Source organism: Artemia franciscana, chromosome 17 (genome assembly GCF_032884065.1).
Source record: "Artemia franciscana chromosome 17, ASM3288406v1, whole genome shotgun sequence".
NCBI classification, from domain to species: domain Eukaryota; kingdom Metazoa; phylum Arthropoda; class Branchiopoda; order Anostraca; family Artemiidae; genus Artemia; species Artemia franciscana.
The window spans coordinates 14,057,492-14,077,050 of NC_088879.1; the positions used below are offsets into that span (position 1 = coordinate 14,057,492).

The 19,559-nt window shown below is 32.9% G+C and overlaps 1 protein-coding gene across 1 annotated transcript in view; it reads left to right on the top strand.

Annotated features, from left to right (window-relative positions):
* The window catches only part of LOC136037890 (bromodomain adjacent to zinc finger domain protein 2B-like), a 152,001-nt gene that overhangs the window by 128,738 nt on the left and 3,704 nt on the right, over nt 1-19,559 (top strand). Inside the window, 6 exon segments of the mRNA XM_065720745.1 lie at nt 202-345; nt 6,564-6,742; nt 9,596-9,806; nt 11,457-11,732; nt 14,171-14,478; nt 17,051-17,191. Coding sequence (XP_065576817.1) covers nt 202-345; nt 6,564-6,742; nt 9,596-9,806; nt 11,457-11,732; nt 14,171-14,478; nt 17,051-17,191 — 1,259 coding nt within the window.

Consider the following 19,559-nt stretch of genomic DNA (forward strand, 5'->3'; position numbering starts at 1 on the left):
TCAAGTGGGGATGGATTATATTTAATAAAGGCATAAAATCTAGCAACTTCTACGAAAAATTTACGATGTTCTTAGAGACAAGCCTATTAATATGAAATTCGGGGAAGAGTCTCCTGCCCCCTCCTTCTTCCTGTTTGTGTGCATGCCGAGTTTACAATCATTTTCCCTGCACTTTGAAGTTCAGATCTGCTTTTATTACAGGTCATGCCAAGTGACGTTAACGAGAGCAATATTGTTGATGAGAACTATTTCTCTCGGGAAAAAGCGTTACAAGTAGACTTGTTGATTCTACAGCAAGTAGAGGCACTAGAGGAGAGAATAGCTTCAGCTAGTATGCAAGCAAAGGTAGGTCAAATTTTGACCCTGTTTTGCTCTTTTAGAACAAGCTCGAGGCTACATTCTTCAAAAAGGTCTCCGCCAATCAACTCTTTAAACTCATTGAAAATTGGTAAGACTGTGGGTTTTTCTCTTGTTTTTTTGTGAGAGTATAGCTATAATGAGTATAGTATGATGACTATAGCTATAAAAATTTAAACTACATAGTATAGGGAGATGGTTGGAACTAAAAGCAGTGATATATCGTTTTATTTTCTGTGCTTAAGATGATCAATTTTAATGAGCAATAATTGATGTGAACTTAACTGAAAAATTGTCACCGATTCTTTTTTCTGGTGGTGCGAACAAAGATCTGCTTAAGACCATTTTTCGTAAGCAGTTATATAAAAAGACAAGTTTTTTCAACTGGAAGTAAGCAGCAACATTAAAATTTCAAGCGAACAGAAATTATTACGTATATGAGGGGGATTATTCTTCCTCAACACCTCGCTCTTTACGCTAAAGTTTTTTAGTACTTCTTATCGTTGACATTAAACGAACATTCTTGAAGAATTGGCACAGAATTGAAACTTTAGCGTAAAGAGCGAGGTGTTGAGGAAGAGCAACCTCCCTCATATACGTAATAATTTCTGTTCGTTTTGAGGTTTAATGTTGCTCCTTACTTTCAGTTGAGAAAAACTTGTTTTTTTTCATTTAATTTATGATCGTTTTTATGCCAGAAAAATCCACGGAAAAATCCCTCTTCCCCGCGGATTTATTCTCTAGACAAATCAATCCTGGTGAGAATTTACCCTGGACAATTACTCTTAACATCTCCTCGTGTAATTTGAGTCGGCAAAGAGAAAGCAAGACGTAAGACGAATTTAATATAGGCATTCTGGCAAATTCCCCCAGTGCAAAATTTCCCCTGAAAGAGTCACTCCCTGGAAACCCCTCCCCTTGAAAAACTTTCCCCGTGGAAAATCCCACCAGCAGAAAATTTACTCCCCCATCCGAAAAATGTATGCATACTTCCCAATAACAAATACTGTACGTAAACAATGGGCGAATTTTTCAACTAAAAAGACCTTACTCAAGGGGCTGTGGGGTCAAGATGTCTCCAAAGGCATAGTTATTTGGCCTTTCAGCTATGCTGAACAACATGGCTATCTCAAAATTTTTATCGGGCGATTTTGAGAAAAAAGGCGCGTGAGAGGAGGCCTAGTTGCAATCCAGTTTTTTTGGTCACTTAAAAACAGCAATCGAACTTTTAATTTCCGTTCGAATGAGCCCTCTCCCAATATTCTAGGATTAGTGGGTCAATACGATCGTCCCGAAAAAAAAAACACTCATCCGTGATCTTTCTTCTGGCAGAAAATACAAAAATTCTACATTTTTATAAATAGGATTTGGAACCTCTACAGCAGTATTCTCTGACACGCTGAATCTGATGGTGTGATTTTCATTATGACTTTTAGGGGGCGTTTCCCATTTTTTGGAAAATAAGGCAAATTTTCTCTGGCTTGTAACCTTTGATGGGTAATCTTCAAGGTCGCATATTCAAAATGATGATGCGATCCTAATCATGGGAATGTTTTAAATTTATGATTCCACATTCTTGGTTTGTTTGCGAATTCGGTAGAACCTGAACTACTAGAGATCAGTTGATCCAGTAGATATATTTCATGGTTTTTGTAAACTTACTACTAACATCACTTTTGCACCGACTTAGAAAAGTTTTTGTAAGATAAACCAAATATAATTGCTTGCACTTCTATTCTGTCGCATTTTGGAAGTATAACTGAAGGGGCCTCTGTATGGTTAAATCATTGAAGTTTTACTGCACATGCGTACTCTTGAGGAGGCAAAACATTTATTCCCGCCTTCTTAATGTCATCTCTTTGTTAAATCGATGTAACTAGTCTTATGATCTTCAGGTCAAAAACTGGAAAACTAGAGACCAATCGATGAAACAGAAATCTTTTACTGTTTTTGAAAACTTGCTGTCAACATCGAGTTTGAACCGTCTTAAAAAATCAGTAAGATTAACCAATTATTCTCGCCCACACTTGTATTTTTTTTTCACGTTTTGGAACTATAAATCAAGCGGCTCTGCATGGTAATACTATTGAAGTTATCCTACAAATGTGTACTCTTGGGGTGGTTGGAAATTTTTAGCCCTACCTTTTTAATTCCATCTATTTATCAAATCAATGGAATTAGTTTATGATATTTAAATTGAAACGTGGATCAATTTATCTAGCAAATCTTTTATGGTTTTTGCAAACTAATTATCTAAGTATCAAACTAACTGCCTTCTTAATTTGATTTGTTTGCTAAACCCATGTTATTAGTTTTATGATCTTCAAACTCAAACTTGGATCAAGCAAATTTCTTTCGTAGTACTTGCGAACTAGCTATCAACATTGCCTTTGAACAGTTTTAGAAAAATCACTAAGGTAAACTTATTATAAATGCTGGTATTTCGAATTCTTGTTCCTGATTCGCAAGTGTAAAAGAGGGATGGCTCTTCAAGGTGGCATAGTTGGAATTATGCTCCCAAAACCTACTCATAGGGAAGCTAAAAAATTATTATTGTAAAAATTATATTATAATATATTATTATAAAAATTATATTACATTTATTATGATAAATTTATTATTACAAAAAACATATATTCCTATCTTCTGTCTTCTTAATTTCTCTCTTTTGTCAAATTGATGTACTTAGTTTTATAATCTTCAAACTAAGACCTGGATCAATGGATCAAGCAAATATCTTTCGTAGTTTTTGCGAACTATTTCCTTTCAACAGTCTAAGAAAATGAGGACCCAACATAATCACTGAAACTTCGATCTTTTTCGCACTTCGAAAGTATAAAAGGAGTATCGTTCTTTAAGATTGCATATTCTACAAACAGTTCCAGTGGAGGTGGAGGTGAACTTTTACTTTCAGGGAGGGTGGAACTTGTCTTTTTAGTTTCATTCCGTTGTGAAATCGATGTAGTATGTTTTATGATCTTCAAACGTTTTTCTTCAATTTTTTTTAATGATCTTCAATGTTTTTATGATCTTCAGGAGTGGAAATTATATTCCACTCCTTTTATTTAATTACTCCTATTTATTTAATCCACTCCGATTTTATTGGTTAATATTTGGAAGCTAATCTATTATTTTCTTATTTTTACTCATTTCCTTAAGTGATGTTATTAGGTTTATGATCTTCAAGGTTTAACCTGGATCAATGAATGAAGCAAATATCGGTCATGGTTTTCGCAAACTAACTACCAACATTGTTTTCGAATCGTCTTAGAAAGACCAATAAGGTAAACCCATTATAGTCGCTGGTGCTTCGATTTTTTTTTCTCACTTCAAAGGATAAAACGAGTATGGCTCTTCATGGTGGCCGAGTGGAAACTATACTGCAAACACATACTCCTAGGGAGGCCGGAAATCTATTAGTTAATTTTGGAAGATAATCTATTATTTTCTTGTTTTTACTCATTTCCTTAAATGATGTAATTAGCTTTGTGATCTTCAAACTTTAACCTGGATCAGTGAATGAAGCAAATATCGGTCATGGTTTTCGCAAACTAACTATCAACATTGTTTTTGAACCGTCTTAGAAAAACCAAAGGGTAAATCCATTATAGTCGCTGATGCTTCGATTTTTTTTTCACTCTTCAAAGGATAAAAGGAGTATGGCTCTTCGTGGCGGTAGAGTGGAAATTATACTGCAAACACATACTCCTTGGGAGGCCGGAAATCTATTAGTTAATTTTGGAAGATAATCTAATATTTTCTTGTTTTTACTCATTTCCTTAAATGATGTAATTAGGTTTGTGATCTTCAAACTTTAACCTGGATCAATGGATCAAGCAAATATCTTTCATGGTTTTTGAAATATCAGCATTACCTTTGAAAAGTCTTGATTGAGCACTTTCTTATTGTTCTATTGTTCTTTCTGTTTGTTTTTTTTGCTATAATCATTATTGTGGTGTAGAACATTTATTTTTTATTTGAGAAGTTATGCCGAAGTTATTCGAAGTGATGTAATAAATTTTATGATCTTGACACTTAAACCTGGATTTAGCAGACATCTTTCACGGTTCTTGAACAGTCTTTAAAAATCAAGAGAAAATCAAGAATAAGTTTTCAGGATCATGTTTACGTCTGTTTTTTTTTTATTGAGTCTTCTTTGTGAATCCGTTTTCAGCTCTTTTTATTTTTCATGCTTACTTTGTCGTTTTTCCTTATGCTTTTCATAGTATTATATCAATTTCAATGAATTTACGGTCCTCTACATTTTATCAAATCAAATTGTAATAAGTTTTCAGGATCATGTTTACGTGTGTTGTTTTTTATTGAGTCTTCTTTGTGAATCCGTTTTCAGCTCTTTTTATTTTTCATGCTTACTTTGTCGTTTTTCCTTATGCTTTTCATAGTATTATATCAATTTCAATGAATTTACGGTCCTCTACATTTTATCAAATCAAATTGTAATAAGTTTTCAGGATCATGTTTACGTCTGTTGTTTTTTATTGAGTCTTCTTTGTGAATCCGTTTTCAGCTCTTTTTATTTTTCATGCTTACTTTGTCGTTTTTCCTTATGCTTTTCATAGTATTATATCAATTTCAATGAATTTACGGTCCTCTACATTTTATCAAATCAAATTGTAATAAGTTTTCAGGATCATGTTTACGTCTGTTGTTTTTTTATTGAGTCTTCTTTGTGAATCCGTTTTCAGCTCTTTGTTTTTCATGCTTACTTTGTCGTTTTTCCTTATGCTTTTCATAGTATTATATCAATTTCAATGAATTTACGGTCCTCTACATTTTATCAAATCAAATTGTAATAAGTTTTCAGGATCATGTTTACGTCTGTTGTTTTTTTATTGAGTCTTCTTTGTGAATCCGTTTTCAGCTCTTTGTTTTTCATGCTTACTTTGTCGTTTTTCCTTATGCTTTTCATAGTATTATATCAATTTCAATGAATTTACGGTCCTCTACATTTTATCAAATCAAATTGTAATAAGTTTTCAGGATCATGTTTACGTCTGTTGTTTTTTTACTGAGTCTTCTTTGCGAATCCGTTTTCAGTTCTTTTTGTTTTTCATGCTTACTTTGTCGTTTTTCCTTATGCTTTTCATAGTATTATATCAATTTCAATGAATTTACGGTCCTCTACATTTTATCAAATCAAATTGTAATAAGTTTTCAGGATCATGTTTACGTCTGTTGTTTTTTTATTGAGTCTTCTTTGTGAATCCGTTTTCAGCTCTTTGTTTTTCATGCTTACTTTGTCGTTTTTCCTTATGCTTTTCATAGTATTATATCAATTTCAATGAATTTACGGTCCTCTACATTTTATCAAATCAAATTGTAATAAGTTTTCAGGATCATTTTTACGTCTGTTGTTTTTTTACTGAGACTTCTTTGCGAATCCGTTTTCAGTTCTTTTTGTTTTTCATGCTTACTTTGTCGTTTTTCCTTATGCTTTTCATAGTATTATATCAATTTCAATGAATTTACGGTCCTCTACATTTTATCAAATCAAATTGTAATAAGTTTTCAGGATCATGTTTACGTCTGTTGTTTTTTTATTGAGTCTTCTTTGTGAATCCGTTTTCAGCTCTTTGTTTTTCATGCTTACTTTGTCGTTTTTCCTTATGCTTTTCATAGTATTATATCAATTTCAATGAATTTACGGTCCTCTACATTTTATCAAATCAAATTGTAATAAGTTTTCAGGATCATGTTTACGTCTGTTGTTTTTTTACTGAGTCTTCTTTGCGAATCCGTTTTCAGTTCTTTTTGTTTTTCATGCTTACTTTGTCGTTTTTCCTTATGCTTTTCATAGTATTATATCAATTTCAATGAATTTACGGTCCTCTACATTTTATCAAATCAAATTGTAATAAGTTTTCAGGATCATGTTTACGTCTGTTGTTTTTTTATTGAGTCTTCTTTGTGAATCCGTTTTCAGCTCTTTGTTTTTCATGCTTACTTTGTCGTTTTTCCTTATGCTTTTCATAGTATTATATCAATTTCAATGAATTTACGGTCCTCTACATTTTATCAAATCAAATTGTAATAAGTTTTCAGGATCATGTTTACGTCTGTTGTTTTTTTACTGAGTCTTCTTTGCGAATCCGTTTTCAGTTCTTTTTGTTTTTCATGCTTACTTTGTCGTTTTTCCTTATGCTTTTTATAGTATTATATCAATTTCAATGAATTTTCTTTTCTAGAGTTGGAAATTACCTCCTCGTGCATCGACTGAAATGGGTTATAAATTTCGGCCCTCTTTTGAAATAGAAAAAGATGAGAACGATACAACAGTGACTGCAGTTACTATTGGTAAAGAAAGACTAATGCTTTTAGAAGAAGGTATAGAAAAGAGATACCTGAAACCTCCTTTTGGATTAAGGTAATATGTTTTTCAATCTTAGCACAGCTAATTCGAAACTCGCAGATATATTACAGTCAATTTCCTTCGGAGCTATGGTAGATGCAGGGAAGATATAAAAGTAGAATAGTCATGACTTAATGTTTATTCACAGTTAAAAACAAGTTTGGAAGAACAGGAAGATAACTCTGCAAATTAATACTGGAATATTGGGAGCCGCGCTATTTGCAGTGCTAATATATTATTCTGAATATGGGTACTTCGAAAGGCTGAAAAAAAATTGTGCAATTTTTTCATAGGGGTTATGTAATGATAGTCGTGGGTACTCGTTTGATTGACCGCTTATCAAACAATTAGTTTAAAAAAAAAATGTGACTAACTCCCAATTTCTAAGGATATAATAACAGAAAGGCTAAGATGGCTAGGTTACGTTATAGGGAAGAAGGATAATATTTTGGTCCTTCATCCGGAACCGAAAGATAAGTAGGTTTCCCCCGAATGGGGTTCAAGTTAAAGTTCTAAATGTTTTCACAAAAGTTTCGAAATAATGACCCACACTGGGATAACTTGTGTGTGGATATACACTCAACAATAAATAAATAACACTATCTCCAGCTACCGGAATAAAAAGATGCCTCTTCAACTCTCCACATGGTAGCAAACAACAAAACGCCCAATAAATAAAAAAAAAGAAAACAAAATGAGAACCCTTCACTCCATAATTTAAATTAAATTGATGGTTACTAATTAAATGATTCTTTAATCTAATTTTATTATTAATTAGGGATTCATTCAAATCTACAAGACCACGAAATTTATTGTAGTTATATATAATGCTATGCCGCGGTGAAAAATGGGATAAATAGAGAGGCTTTGATAAGCCTTGGTCGCAGAAGGAATTTGGGTCTAATTGGAAGCGAAACGGCTGTCGTACTCAAATATCATCAAAATACGTCTCCACTGCGTTTTTTATTTCGTTGGATAATAACTCGTATCCAACCAAAGACTTAAAAATCGTCTTTTTCCGATAATGTCAACTACGACAGCCAAATACGTCAACACAACTCATAGTTATTACATTCTGAGATTTTTAGAGAAACATAATTTAAAATACGCTTTAATTTGTTGAAAAAAACGGACAAAAATACCTTGAATGTTGCTGGCATTATGCGAAAAAATCGCAACCATACTTCCTCTACCACAAAATGAGTTTCAGTCTATTTGCAGTAGTTGAATGTCTGTTATCGTTACGAAACGATCAGCAAAACTCCATTAATTGCTAAAAGATCCCACAAAAATATTTATTTTCAATGCTGACTATGTATTAAAAAAAAGAACCTATTCTTTTGAGTCCTCATCACGTTTTCTCGTATACGTTCGGAAATTTTAACGTTTTTTTTGTTGCGAGAAATTGGTAAAAATTCGTATGCAATCCGTAAAGTTGCAGAAACGTAGCATATGGGAACTAAGGGTAACATCAGATCAGAATTCTTTTGTCATCGCTTTTCGTTCATTTCATAATTTTCACTTTTCATCGCTTGAGATAGATTTGTGGTTTCCCATTTGATGGGAAATGCTTCCTATTTAGGCCTAGAGAACAGTGGCGTAGCTAGGGGTAAGAGGCAAGGAGGATGGGTGTTCCCAGGTACAGCCTCTGAAGGGGCTATCAGACTGAGTTTTTTCCGTCAGTACTATGATCTACTTATATTGTAGTAAAAATATTGGTGGGGGAGCGAAATTGTCCCCGGGTTATAAAACTTTAGTTATGCTTCTGCTGGAGAACAGGAATTCTGTAATTCTTGTCATTCTGTGTTAATTGTTGTTCTGTTGCTCTGTTAACAGGATTGTTAACTAACATCAATTTGTTGCTAACAATTGTCGTAAGTCTCTTAATTAAGGGAGAAATTTGAAAATGATACATTCAAATGTAGATAAAATTTTAAGCAGCATATCATGCTCCATATTTAATGTAAAAATAAAATACAAAATTATACAACACCGAAGATGTTCACAGTTATTTCTCAAATGAAAGAAGATGCAATTTTTATAATTTGTTCAATTCCACTATCAAGATCTGTCACTAATTTTCTCCAACAATTTTCTGAGTTGTTAGTGAATTTCATTAATCACTGTTAGGAGCAAACTTTTATTAACAATTTAATTTTTATGTCGCAGAAATACAATTATTGTTGAAATTGTTGCTTGCAATATTAGCTAGTACTGGAAAACAGGCCTTTTATTTGCAATGCTTGTGTGAAATTGTTAAAGAATTCCTATTTCTCAAGCGTTGAAATCAGTTGATTTATTTTACCATTCACATCTACAATACCAGTAATAAAAATTAATTAAATTTAAATACCAACTTAATTTACTAAGTCACCTTCAATCGTGTGTAAATATTGTTTAAACATACAAGGAGGCCAAGAAATTACTTTTTTATGGTTCTAATTATATTAAAAGGTGTTCTTTTAAATACTAATATAGGAGAATGCACGGTGTCTATTCTATTCTTGGAAATCCCGAGAGGATCCTTGGATATTTATAATATTTATTTAATATTTTTATTTTTAAGATTTATTTTTATTCTTATTCTCCCGAGAGGATTGTGCCTAGACAGTTTGAAGTTTGAACAGTTTGAAGTCCCCGCCCTCCCCATTTAACTTGTATTAATTATTTTATTCTCCTTTGACCCGTTTTGTGAGAGCTGGTCTCATTCTTGTTTCCAACATTCAAGAAGGTTTTCTTGTTCAAATTCCTCAAAGGGGGGGGGGGTACATATGAGCAGTGCTTATTAGTTTTTAACTAAAACGCTATACGGTTCATTTAGTATCTTAATATGTTTTTTTTTATTTAATTTTTTTATTCCTATTCCAGTAAAGTTGAACAGCTGAATGCCCTAGTAAACGCTAGTTCTTCTGAAGCTGAAAATATTCAGTGTGGTAGTGGCTACAGTGCGCACGCTCATAGTCGAGCTCGAAATTCTTGGCGTAGTGCATTGACGGCGTGTACTACATCTGCACAATTAGCCATGTGTCTTTATACATTAGAAATGGCTGTCTGCTGGGATAAAAGTATAATGAAAGCGGTTAGTAATATTTTTTTCTTTTTTTCAATTTCTTTGAGTCTCTTGCATTCTGAGTATCTCTTTGAATTTATTCTTATTTTTGTACTATTTATCATTATTGCGGTGCAAACCTGTTTTTTTTTTTATTTGAGAAGTTATGCTTCCTGTGTATTCTTCTTTTCTGTTCAAGGCCGATACCAGGGCGAGGGGGATCGGGTTTGAGCCCACTCCAAAATTGTTGGCCAACTCACAAAAAGGTAACAGAAATATATATAAAGACATTTCTGATGCCTTTTTGTAGTTTTTGTACTCCCCCCCTGAACAAAAATCCTCGATATATTCCTTTTTATCCAAAAATGGAAAAATGTAAAGCCTAAACCCTCATGTATAGGCTTTATCTTAGGGGCTTAAGATTTCAAAATTCATCGGAAAATATTAAACATTCTAAAAAAATGTTTTTTTAAATCCTACAGATAAGGGTGGTTCTGTGTTCTGGAATTCAGAGTATATAAGTTTTATTAATTTTGGGTTAACTAAGTTTGAAATAAGAAAGATCTCTTCCCTTTTTGTACTTGAATTAAAGAGTCCCCTTTTAAGGATATTAAAAAAATGGTTGTTATGTTTAATATTTTTTTTAACACTTTTTTTTGTAAGTACATTTATTTCTATATATTTCTATTCATCATAACTGGTAAATCTCAAGCTTATGAAAATATTATATTCAGCACAAGTTCAAACATATCAAATAAATTTCATAAATGATTGAAACCTGCATAAAGTTAAGTAAGATTCCCGATTTTATAATCATTGAAGGAAAACGTGTTAATGTATCTTGTAAATTCAAACTTTACGTTCATTTTCCGCATTTTGAATTTTGAAAAATCCAAACTATATGTATATATTTCAAATGGGGTGTCATCACCCACGATACATCACTTTTTTTTATTGCAGTGCTCCAAGAGTGAAAACATTGCCATAAGAGCGGTGTCATTAAGAGATGCCTGAACATTGCAAAAATTGAATGGTTTATTTAATTGTATTTAAATAAACAGTGAAATTTTCAATTCGAATGTTCTGAAAGGTAATCGGTACAAATAATAGATATAATTACGAGTTTACTCAATACATAACGCATTCAAAATGCATTCTAAAATGCATTCAGGACAACGCTGGTAATACTCTAGCGTATAGAGCGTGGAAATGTGGGGGGGGGGGTGGCAGTCCCTTCAATAAATAGGAGACTTTGTATTTGTTTTAGGTTTTAACGTTCTTCTTTACTTTCACACGAATTTTTTTTTACTTTTTCTATTTTATATTAGAGAGACCCCCTAATTGTTGCTTCTTATTACCTTGTTGTCAGTTGTGCTATTTATCTAATAAATTATCTAAATAAATTTATCTAAAATATATCTAATAAATTTATCTAATAAATTTACCTAAAATAAATTGGGGAAAAACAGAAACAACTACTTTATACATTTATTAAACATGAGGAGATGGAGGGATTATTCAGCTGCGTAGTCATGTGCAAGTACAAAACTTGTATATTTTTGTAGTATGTAGTTTTAGAGTTGCTCTTTACTTTCAATTTTAAAATGTTTTCACTTACAAAATAAATAATATAAAAAATCAAATTTGTTCAGATGCCTTAATTGTTGCTTTTTATTACAGTGTTGTCAATTGTGCTGTTCTGGTGATAATGAAGATCAGCTCCTTCTTTGTGATTCCTGTGATAGAGGATATCACACATATTGTTTCAAGCCACCAATGGACACAATACCTGAAGGAGATTGGTTTTGTGTTGAGTGTGTTAATCGTGCGACAAGTCAGAAACTGTGTGTAGTGTGCCGGACGGTAGACTCAAGTGGTGGCAGTGACTTTATCTCCTGTCAAATATGCCCCAAAGTCTTTCATATTGGATGCCATATTCCTCCTCTTACTACTAAGGTATGTTCAGATCTTAGCTGTATTCGGTTTTGTAATTTATTTGGCTTTGACTTTTTTGGGGGGTCTCAATGACCATAAACATAATCTTTCTATGGTGTTTTAGTGCCCTGCTAGTGGTGTCACAAAAACAAAGGAAAGGAAAAGGAATATCCTACTTCTTCCCTCTTGTTAATCAAGACGGGGGAGTGTAATTTTTCTAAGCAAGGTTTCGGCTATGAGGATCCCGATTGTGCAGTTTTCGTTTTGATCTGACACCGCTTTCGCAGGGTTTCATTCTATTTTTAGAAATTCTCGTAAGTTTGTTTTATAATGAACTTGTATCATTAAGATTAATGGAAATAATGGTTACCGCGTCTGAATCAGCTTCAAATGTCGATTCTTCTTCACTTGACAGGTTTTCTCAAAATGTGTTTTAAAGTTTCGGTACTATGGGGTAGAGATCAATCTCTACTAAGTTGTTGCAGATTCTGCAGCAAATGATAGGATAAAAAGGATAAAGATCCTTGTGAGCCATTGCTGGCAAATAGAGCGTTGAATCGCGTTTTAGTTGCTGGGTCTTTTTCACAGGGATACCGTTAACAGGGGTACCTTGTCGATACCGTTGTAACCCAACGGCTATAGGAACACTGTTTTACAGCAATATTGTCGCCTCACCTTTTTCACAGGGTCTTTTTCACAGGGATACCGTTAACAGGGATACTTTGTCGATACCTTTGTAACACCAACGGCTACAGGAATACTGTTTTACAGCTATATTGTCGCCTCACCTTCCTGTGGTGGAGTGCTAATTACATTAATATAATGATACGTTTTGAAATTACGTAGTGCTAGATGCGAAGTAAAAGTACCCTAGCATGAGAAAAAAGTGAAATTAATTCAGAGAGACGAAAGAAAGAGTTGAAGGAGAAGGACAAAAAATCGTATGGTGAACAGTGGAAACAAAATATCGGAATGAACAGCTTTATTAAGCTGTGTCAAACGAAATTTTATGTTATTAATTGGAACCATTAGAGCTTTCTAATTAATCATTAGAATGGTTAGTTGACATCATTAAAGCAATGTAGAAAATTGACCGATAATCCTAGTCTAAAACATCAATTAAGTTCCAAAATAAAAATAAACCGATAAAAGAACCTAAACAACTGGGAAACCCACAAGGATTTTCTTAGACAAATATGAGGGCAACCCAGGAGGGAGGGGACCTCAGTTTTGCCTTATTCGGAATACCTTTGAAAAATTCATATATTCAAGAAGTCAAATCCTCCTCCCTCTCTGTATAGACTAGAAAGTTGAATTGGTAGACAGCTATGTCTGGTGGGGCTCAGACCCATTGAAATTAAAATTTAAAAATGATATGCACGACCAAAATGCACTGTTATTTCTTTGTCTGACAATATTAAAAATATCCATGGTGTGCCTATAAAATTATGTTATTGTCGCACGTGGATTACAAAGAGCTATTTAGTTCAGGCACATACAAAGAAGCTTTGTTTGGGGAGGGGGGGGGGTTTGTGTGTGAAAATTATGAAAACCTACAAAGGTAAATTGCACTAGAATACAATCAGTTATTGACGAATTGTAAAACATTGAGGTTTTAGGTTGTCCAAGTTCTCTCCTGCTTAACCCAGCTTCGTTATATCAGAAAAATATTATTATTCCTTACTATAATAATATGCTCCTTTTTTAAAGCCATAATACCTTTTAGTTGTGATGGCTGAAGTGGGTAGGCCTGGTAATTCGAAATTTATCTTAAAATTGGTTCCTTAACGCCGTATTTTTTTTCCGTGTGTAAATCGGTTCCTTAAAGTCGTAGTTTTTTCCTGTGTGTAAATCGGTCTGTTTAAATCGGTTCCTTAAAGTCTTAGTTTTTTTCTGTGTGTAAATTGGACTGTGTAAATCGGTTCCTTAAAGTCATAGTTTTTTCTGTGTGTAAATCGGTCTGTGTAACTCGGTTCCTTAAAGTCGTAGTTTTTTTTCTGTGTGTAAATCGGTTCCTTAAAGTCGTAGTTTTTTCCTGTGTGTAAATCGGTTCCTTAAAGTCGTAGTTCTTTTTCTGCGTGTAAATCGGTCTGTGTAAATCGGATCCTTAAAATCGTAGTTTTTTTTCTGTGTGTAAATCGGTCTGTGTAAATCGGTTCCTTAAAGTCATAGTTTTTTTTCTGTGTTTTAAATCGGTCTGTGTGAATCGATTCTTTAAAGTCATAGTTTTTTTTCTGTGTGTAAATCGGTTCCTTAAAGTCGTAGTTTTTTGTGTAAATCGGGTCTATCTGAAACTAAACTTTAAAGGTACTGTTGCTATCTAGAAATTAGTATATAACGACAATGTCCGTTATGCTAAATTTTTATTATGCTATGTTATGCTATGGAAAACTATACTAAATAAACTATGATATGTTATGCTAAAACCATAGGAAATTATTATATTTCAATCATTTTAGCCACCTAAGGCAAGATTTGCCTGTTCTTTCTGCCAAAAGAACCCTAGTGGCAGCAAGCGGAAGTTGTCAAAGATTAGCCTAAGTATTAGTGAACCTAACAACACTGTGTCACCAACTCCATCCCCTGCGCCAACCCCGTCCAATCCATCAGTACTATCAGACTTAGATACTGTATCAAGATCCGAAGCTGAGCAATCAGTAGATGACGACCTGAAGCAGTCGCCGCAAGATTCTAAGAGGAAAAAGAAGAAATTGAATGAAACTACAGCGACCCCCAAAACTGGCGCGGAAATACGGGCGCTTAAGAAGTAATAAATCATTTTTTTGTAATTTTTTTCTTCTAAAGTGACTTATGTACTAAATACAAGCTACAGTCATAACCAATACAGTCCCATAACTCACTATAATTACATACAGCTACCATACCATTACAAGTCATAACCAGTTTACAAGCTAAAGATGAATTAAAAACGATTGACTAGATTAAATATTTTTGTCTTTTATAGTGAATTGTGAAATAGGTCATCTATCCTCTCGAAAATGAAGTATTTCATAGATTTTTGGCTTATATATAAGTACTTAAGATTTACTTTTGGTATTTATATTGATGTCTCTTACTTGTTTATAATCAGTAACCTAGTCAGGAAGGGTGAAGGGCTGCAAGGAATGACGGCTGTCCCCTGGCGCAGCCAAACTGACTTTTTTTTTGTCAATACATCTCCCTACATTTTGTTAGTGAGTGTGAGGGGAGGGGGCCGAAATTGTCCCAGGGCTCTGAAAACTATAGCTACGCCTTTGTTTATGTAAAACAACTTTTTTAAATAAAATAAAAAATAGCATCTATTTCTTTCTTAGCTTTTTTTATAGTCTTTAGTCTATAGTCTAATAGTCTAATTATCTATATTTTTATTATCTATATAGTATATTATTATCTATATTATTATTATCTATATTATCTACTATATTATTATCTATAATAGTCTAATTATCTATATTAGTCTATATTCTAATTATCAACAGTGTAAAAAAAATGTTATCGAAATCCAAAATGCTGACTAATTAAAAAGGATGGGGCAACATTAAAACTTAAAATGGACAGAACTCATTCCGTATATGAGGGGGGCTGCCCCCTAAATATCCCACTCTTTACGCTAAAGTTCGACTTTTCGACTCAATTCTCTTAGAACGGTTCCTGAAACACAAAGGCCGTGTAATTAGAAATTGAACCTTCTTTAAAAGTTCTTAACAAATTTTAATGTGAAGAGAGGATTATTGAGGAGGGGGAACCCGCCTCGTATAACAGAATAATTTCTGCTCGTCTTAAGTTTTAATATTCCTCCTTACTTTCAGTAGAAGAAACTTTTTTTTAATACCACACTAGGGTATGACCTTCGGTAAAGCTTTCGTATCGGCTTGTACATGCTTGCACATAATCTATAAGGCTAAGGACTAAAGGAGTTTGATGACTCAGACACTGAGTCATCAATCCTTAATCTAAGAGTAAAAATTGGTCGACGCATCCTCTTCCCATCTTAAAATTACAAGTTTTGCTTTGAAGATTTTACTTACATAATCGCTAAATCTATAAAGTATATAAAGTATCATACTCACCAATTTACTTCCTGGAGATACCTGGCTAATCCCTCCATGTTTGACAAACTCACTCTTATGACCTTCCTTATAGATTGGTTTAGTTAATATTTTCCTAAAATTGCTAGGTTTCAACATAATTTAAAGTGCTTTATTTCAAACTTCATAACCACTATATTTAAAAAACTCGTTCACCACACTGTCAGCACCTATGACTTTATTGTTTTTTTTTATTCATTTTTAGTACTACTTCTAATTTTTTTTCGCAAAATAAATCTTCTAATATTACTCTGTTTTTCTTTTAAGATTTTACTTACATAATCGCTAAATCTATAAAGTATATAAAGTATCATACTCACAAATTTGCTTCCTTGAGATTCCTGGCTAATGCTTCTATAATTGCCAAACACACTCTTATCACCTTTCTTATAGATTGGTTTAGTTAATGTTTTCCTAAAATCGCTAGGTTTCAACATAATTTACAGTACTTTATTTCCGAGTTCATAACCACTATATTTAAAAAAATCATTCGCCACACTATCAGCACCTATGACTTTATTGTTTTTTATTCATATTTAGTACTACCTCTAATTTTTCTTCGCAAAATAAATCTTCCTTCTTATAAAATTTTCTATATGTTCTGCCCATTCATCCCTTTAACTCATTCCTATATATATATATATATATATATATATATATATATATATATATATATATATATATATATATATATATATATATATATATATATATATATATATATATATATATATATATATATATATATATATATATATATATATATATATATATATATATATATATATATATATATATATATATATATATGTATATATATATATATATATATATATATATATATATATATATATATATATATATATATAGAATATAGAATATAGCTCTTCTTTTTTCTACAAATAGCTCTTCTACTGATTAATCCCCACGCTGAAATACTTTCCGAGTCAATTATACACGGTTCACAATGACATGTTACTAACATTAAGAATTAGCTAGCCCTTATTTGAGCCAATCACATATCACATTTTTCTTAGAGCTTCCCACCTAATCAAAAAATCCTATGAAAAATCTTATCGCCTTAAATTAGCACTAGCTAAAATCAGCTAAAATCTTGTTGCAAATGATTAATGATTTTCTTGCAAAAGCTTAGCAAAAGATGCAATAAAGTCCTGCAATTCCCTCATCTCTGGACTAAGGAAGAACCTTTCATTCGGCGTATAGAATTAATTGATTCATTATCTGTTCTAGGCTACTAACTGCACTGGAGAAACATGAAGATGCATGGCCATTTATATTACCTGTGAATACCAAAGTCATACCTCAATATAAAAAGATTATCAAAAACCCTATGGATTTGAGTACAATTAAGAAAAAGCTGAAAGAGGGATTGTAAGTTTTTTTGGTATTTAAATAGTTATTTAAAAAAAGGTAAAGGATGCGGCACTAGACCCTTAAGGTCCGAACCGGTGGTGCTGATCTCCGTTTCTTGGCCCTTCAGCCAGGAAGTGCAGTGATGGTGTGAGGGCCAGCCATCCTGTGCTTTTGCCCACCCTTCCTGTTTATCTTCCTCAGATTCCTCGAGGTACCCATTTAGAGCTGGGTTGACTCTGGCTGAGCTTACAGAGTCACGCCACTGACCCCCCTCCAAAACCAAATAATTGGGTAAACTAGGATTCGAACCCTCGCCCTCGGACAAAGGAATCCTAAATTCTGAGCACCAGTCTACTCGGCTAGGTTAAATAGTTAGTTGGTTAGTATTTTCTGAAATGATTTTGTCTTTTTTGCTAAAAAAAAAAGACAACAGAACTACATGTAAAAACTGCCTATAACTCATCCCTCCCTGCTAAGAAAGTTAACGTCCCTGTCAGAAATGGCTCTTTCTCTTTATTTTGATATAATGGCCTTCTCCTCCCTGCTCCATAAGCTTTCTTTTAAAAATTTTGAAATATCTGTGGGTTTTCAAGGACTGTCTATTCTCCCTAGATTTTGTGGCGAAAGGAATTTATTTAGGCCACTAAAAGAAAAACTGAAATTTTAACTTAAATAAGGTTTTATCTTTCACTTAAAATAGTAAATTAAGAATTACTACTTCATTGTTTATTCAAAACGAGGTTTGAATTTAGTAAAAATTTTCTGAAATTAACCACCATGCCCTTCTAACAATATAGTATGGAGAATCCACCTGATATCAAAAGCCGCGATGAAGTCAATTCATTAAGGCTTATGTCATGGCATCTAAAACGTGGCAAGCGCAAGTTTTGTGGGAAGCTTACAGCTGCACTTTGAACCAAAAGGGCGAGACTCCCAAAAAATAGGGTCCAAAAAAGGGGCGAGATCGTCAAATTTTATTAGTTACATATCTGTTCTGTGGCAAGCTTACAGCTGCTCTTTGAAGCAAAGGGGCGAGACTCCCGAAAAATAGGATCCAAAAAAGGGGCGAGATCGTCAAATTTTATTAGTTACATATCTGTTCTGTGGCAAGCTTACAGCTGCACTTTGAACCAAGAGGGTGAGATTCCCGAAAAACAGGGTCCAAAAAAGGGACGTGATTGTTAAATTTTATTAGTTACATATCTTACCATTACGGCACAGAGTTAGGATGTTATTTAGACTTTTTTTAGAGAATTATCCAAACTTAGGAAGTACAACAAATTATAGGAATTCTCTGAAGACATAAAATACGTTTGTCCTATCTTGCAGAAGTGTCATTATGGGAAGGGGGGGGTTCTTGTGGCAAAGAGAAATGAAGGAGCACCCCTTAGGTTTGTAGAAAATACCTTTTATTCTTCATTGAAGAAAAAATCGAAAAAACAAATTGTTTTTTTTTGTCATTTGTGATGATTGGATTGTGATCCAATATTTTTTTGTGATATCTTTTTACACCTAAGCACTCAGGTGACTAGGATACACACTTACTACATTTGAACGTTTCAACAAAGCTTCTTCGAGCTCAGTTATTTTTAAGTTGAAACGCAACGCTTTAAAGTGAAAAAACAACACTTGTATCTGAAAAACAATAAAATACAAATACAAATATTTCGGCTGTATCACTAATAGCCGTCTACAATATAATAAAAATTCTAATTTAAGGCTAATAAAAGAATTTATTTTTAATCTAGAAAAATTCAAAAATGTAACTCGATTGATGAATAAAACGATATTTTATCTCCTAAATGATAGACAAATGATAGAGTGAATAATATACAAAACCAAATATTTTGGCTTTAAGAGTAATAGCCGTCTACAGCGAAACTCAACGTAAATAATGAAACAACGAAATCTACAAAATATAACTCACTCAAATACTCTTCGATGGAATAATGGAGAACTGAAATCACAAAAAAAAAAATATAAAATTTGGAGAGAGTTTTTGCTTTAATACCTCACAAGGGTTCATCCACTTACTTAAGAAATAGGAGAGATTCTAGCATGTTTTTCATGCCTTTTCGTGTATTTTTTTTTATGTAAAGCGAAGTATCAAAAATGTAACTCAATAGTTGGATAAAACGAAATTGAAGCTCCCAAATAAAAGCAAACTAGCTCCCTTACGTTAAAATATTAAACGCTAACTGACCAAAAAGGAATAATTTACCATTTCTACAGGGAACATAAACCATAAGTCACGACGAATCTTTTCAACTGTCAAGCTAGACAAATTTTTGAAGTTTTCCTAAATAGTAAAGAATACAAGATTTAATTGAAAAGTCTTATTAAGCCGAATACTCACAGTCTTTACTAGATATAAAGCATATTTTAT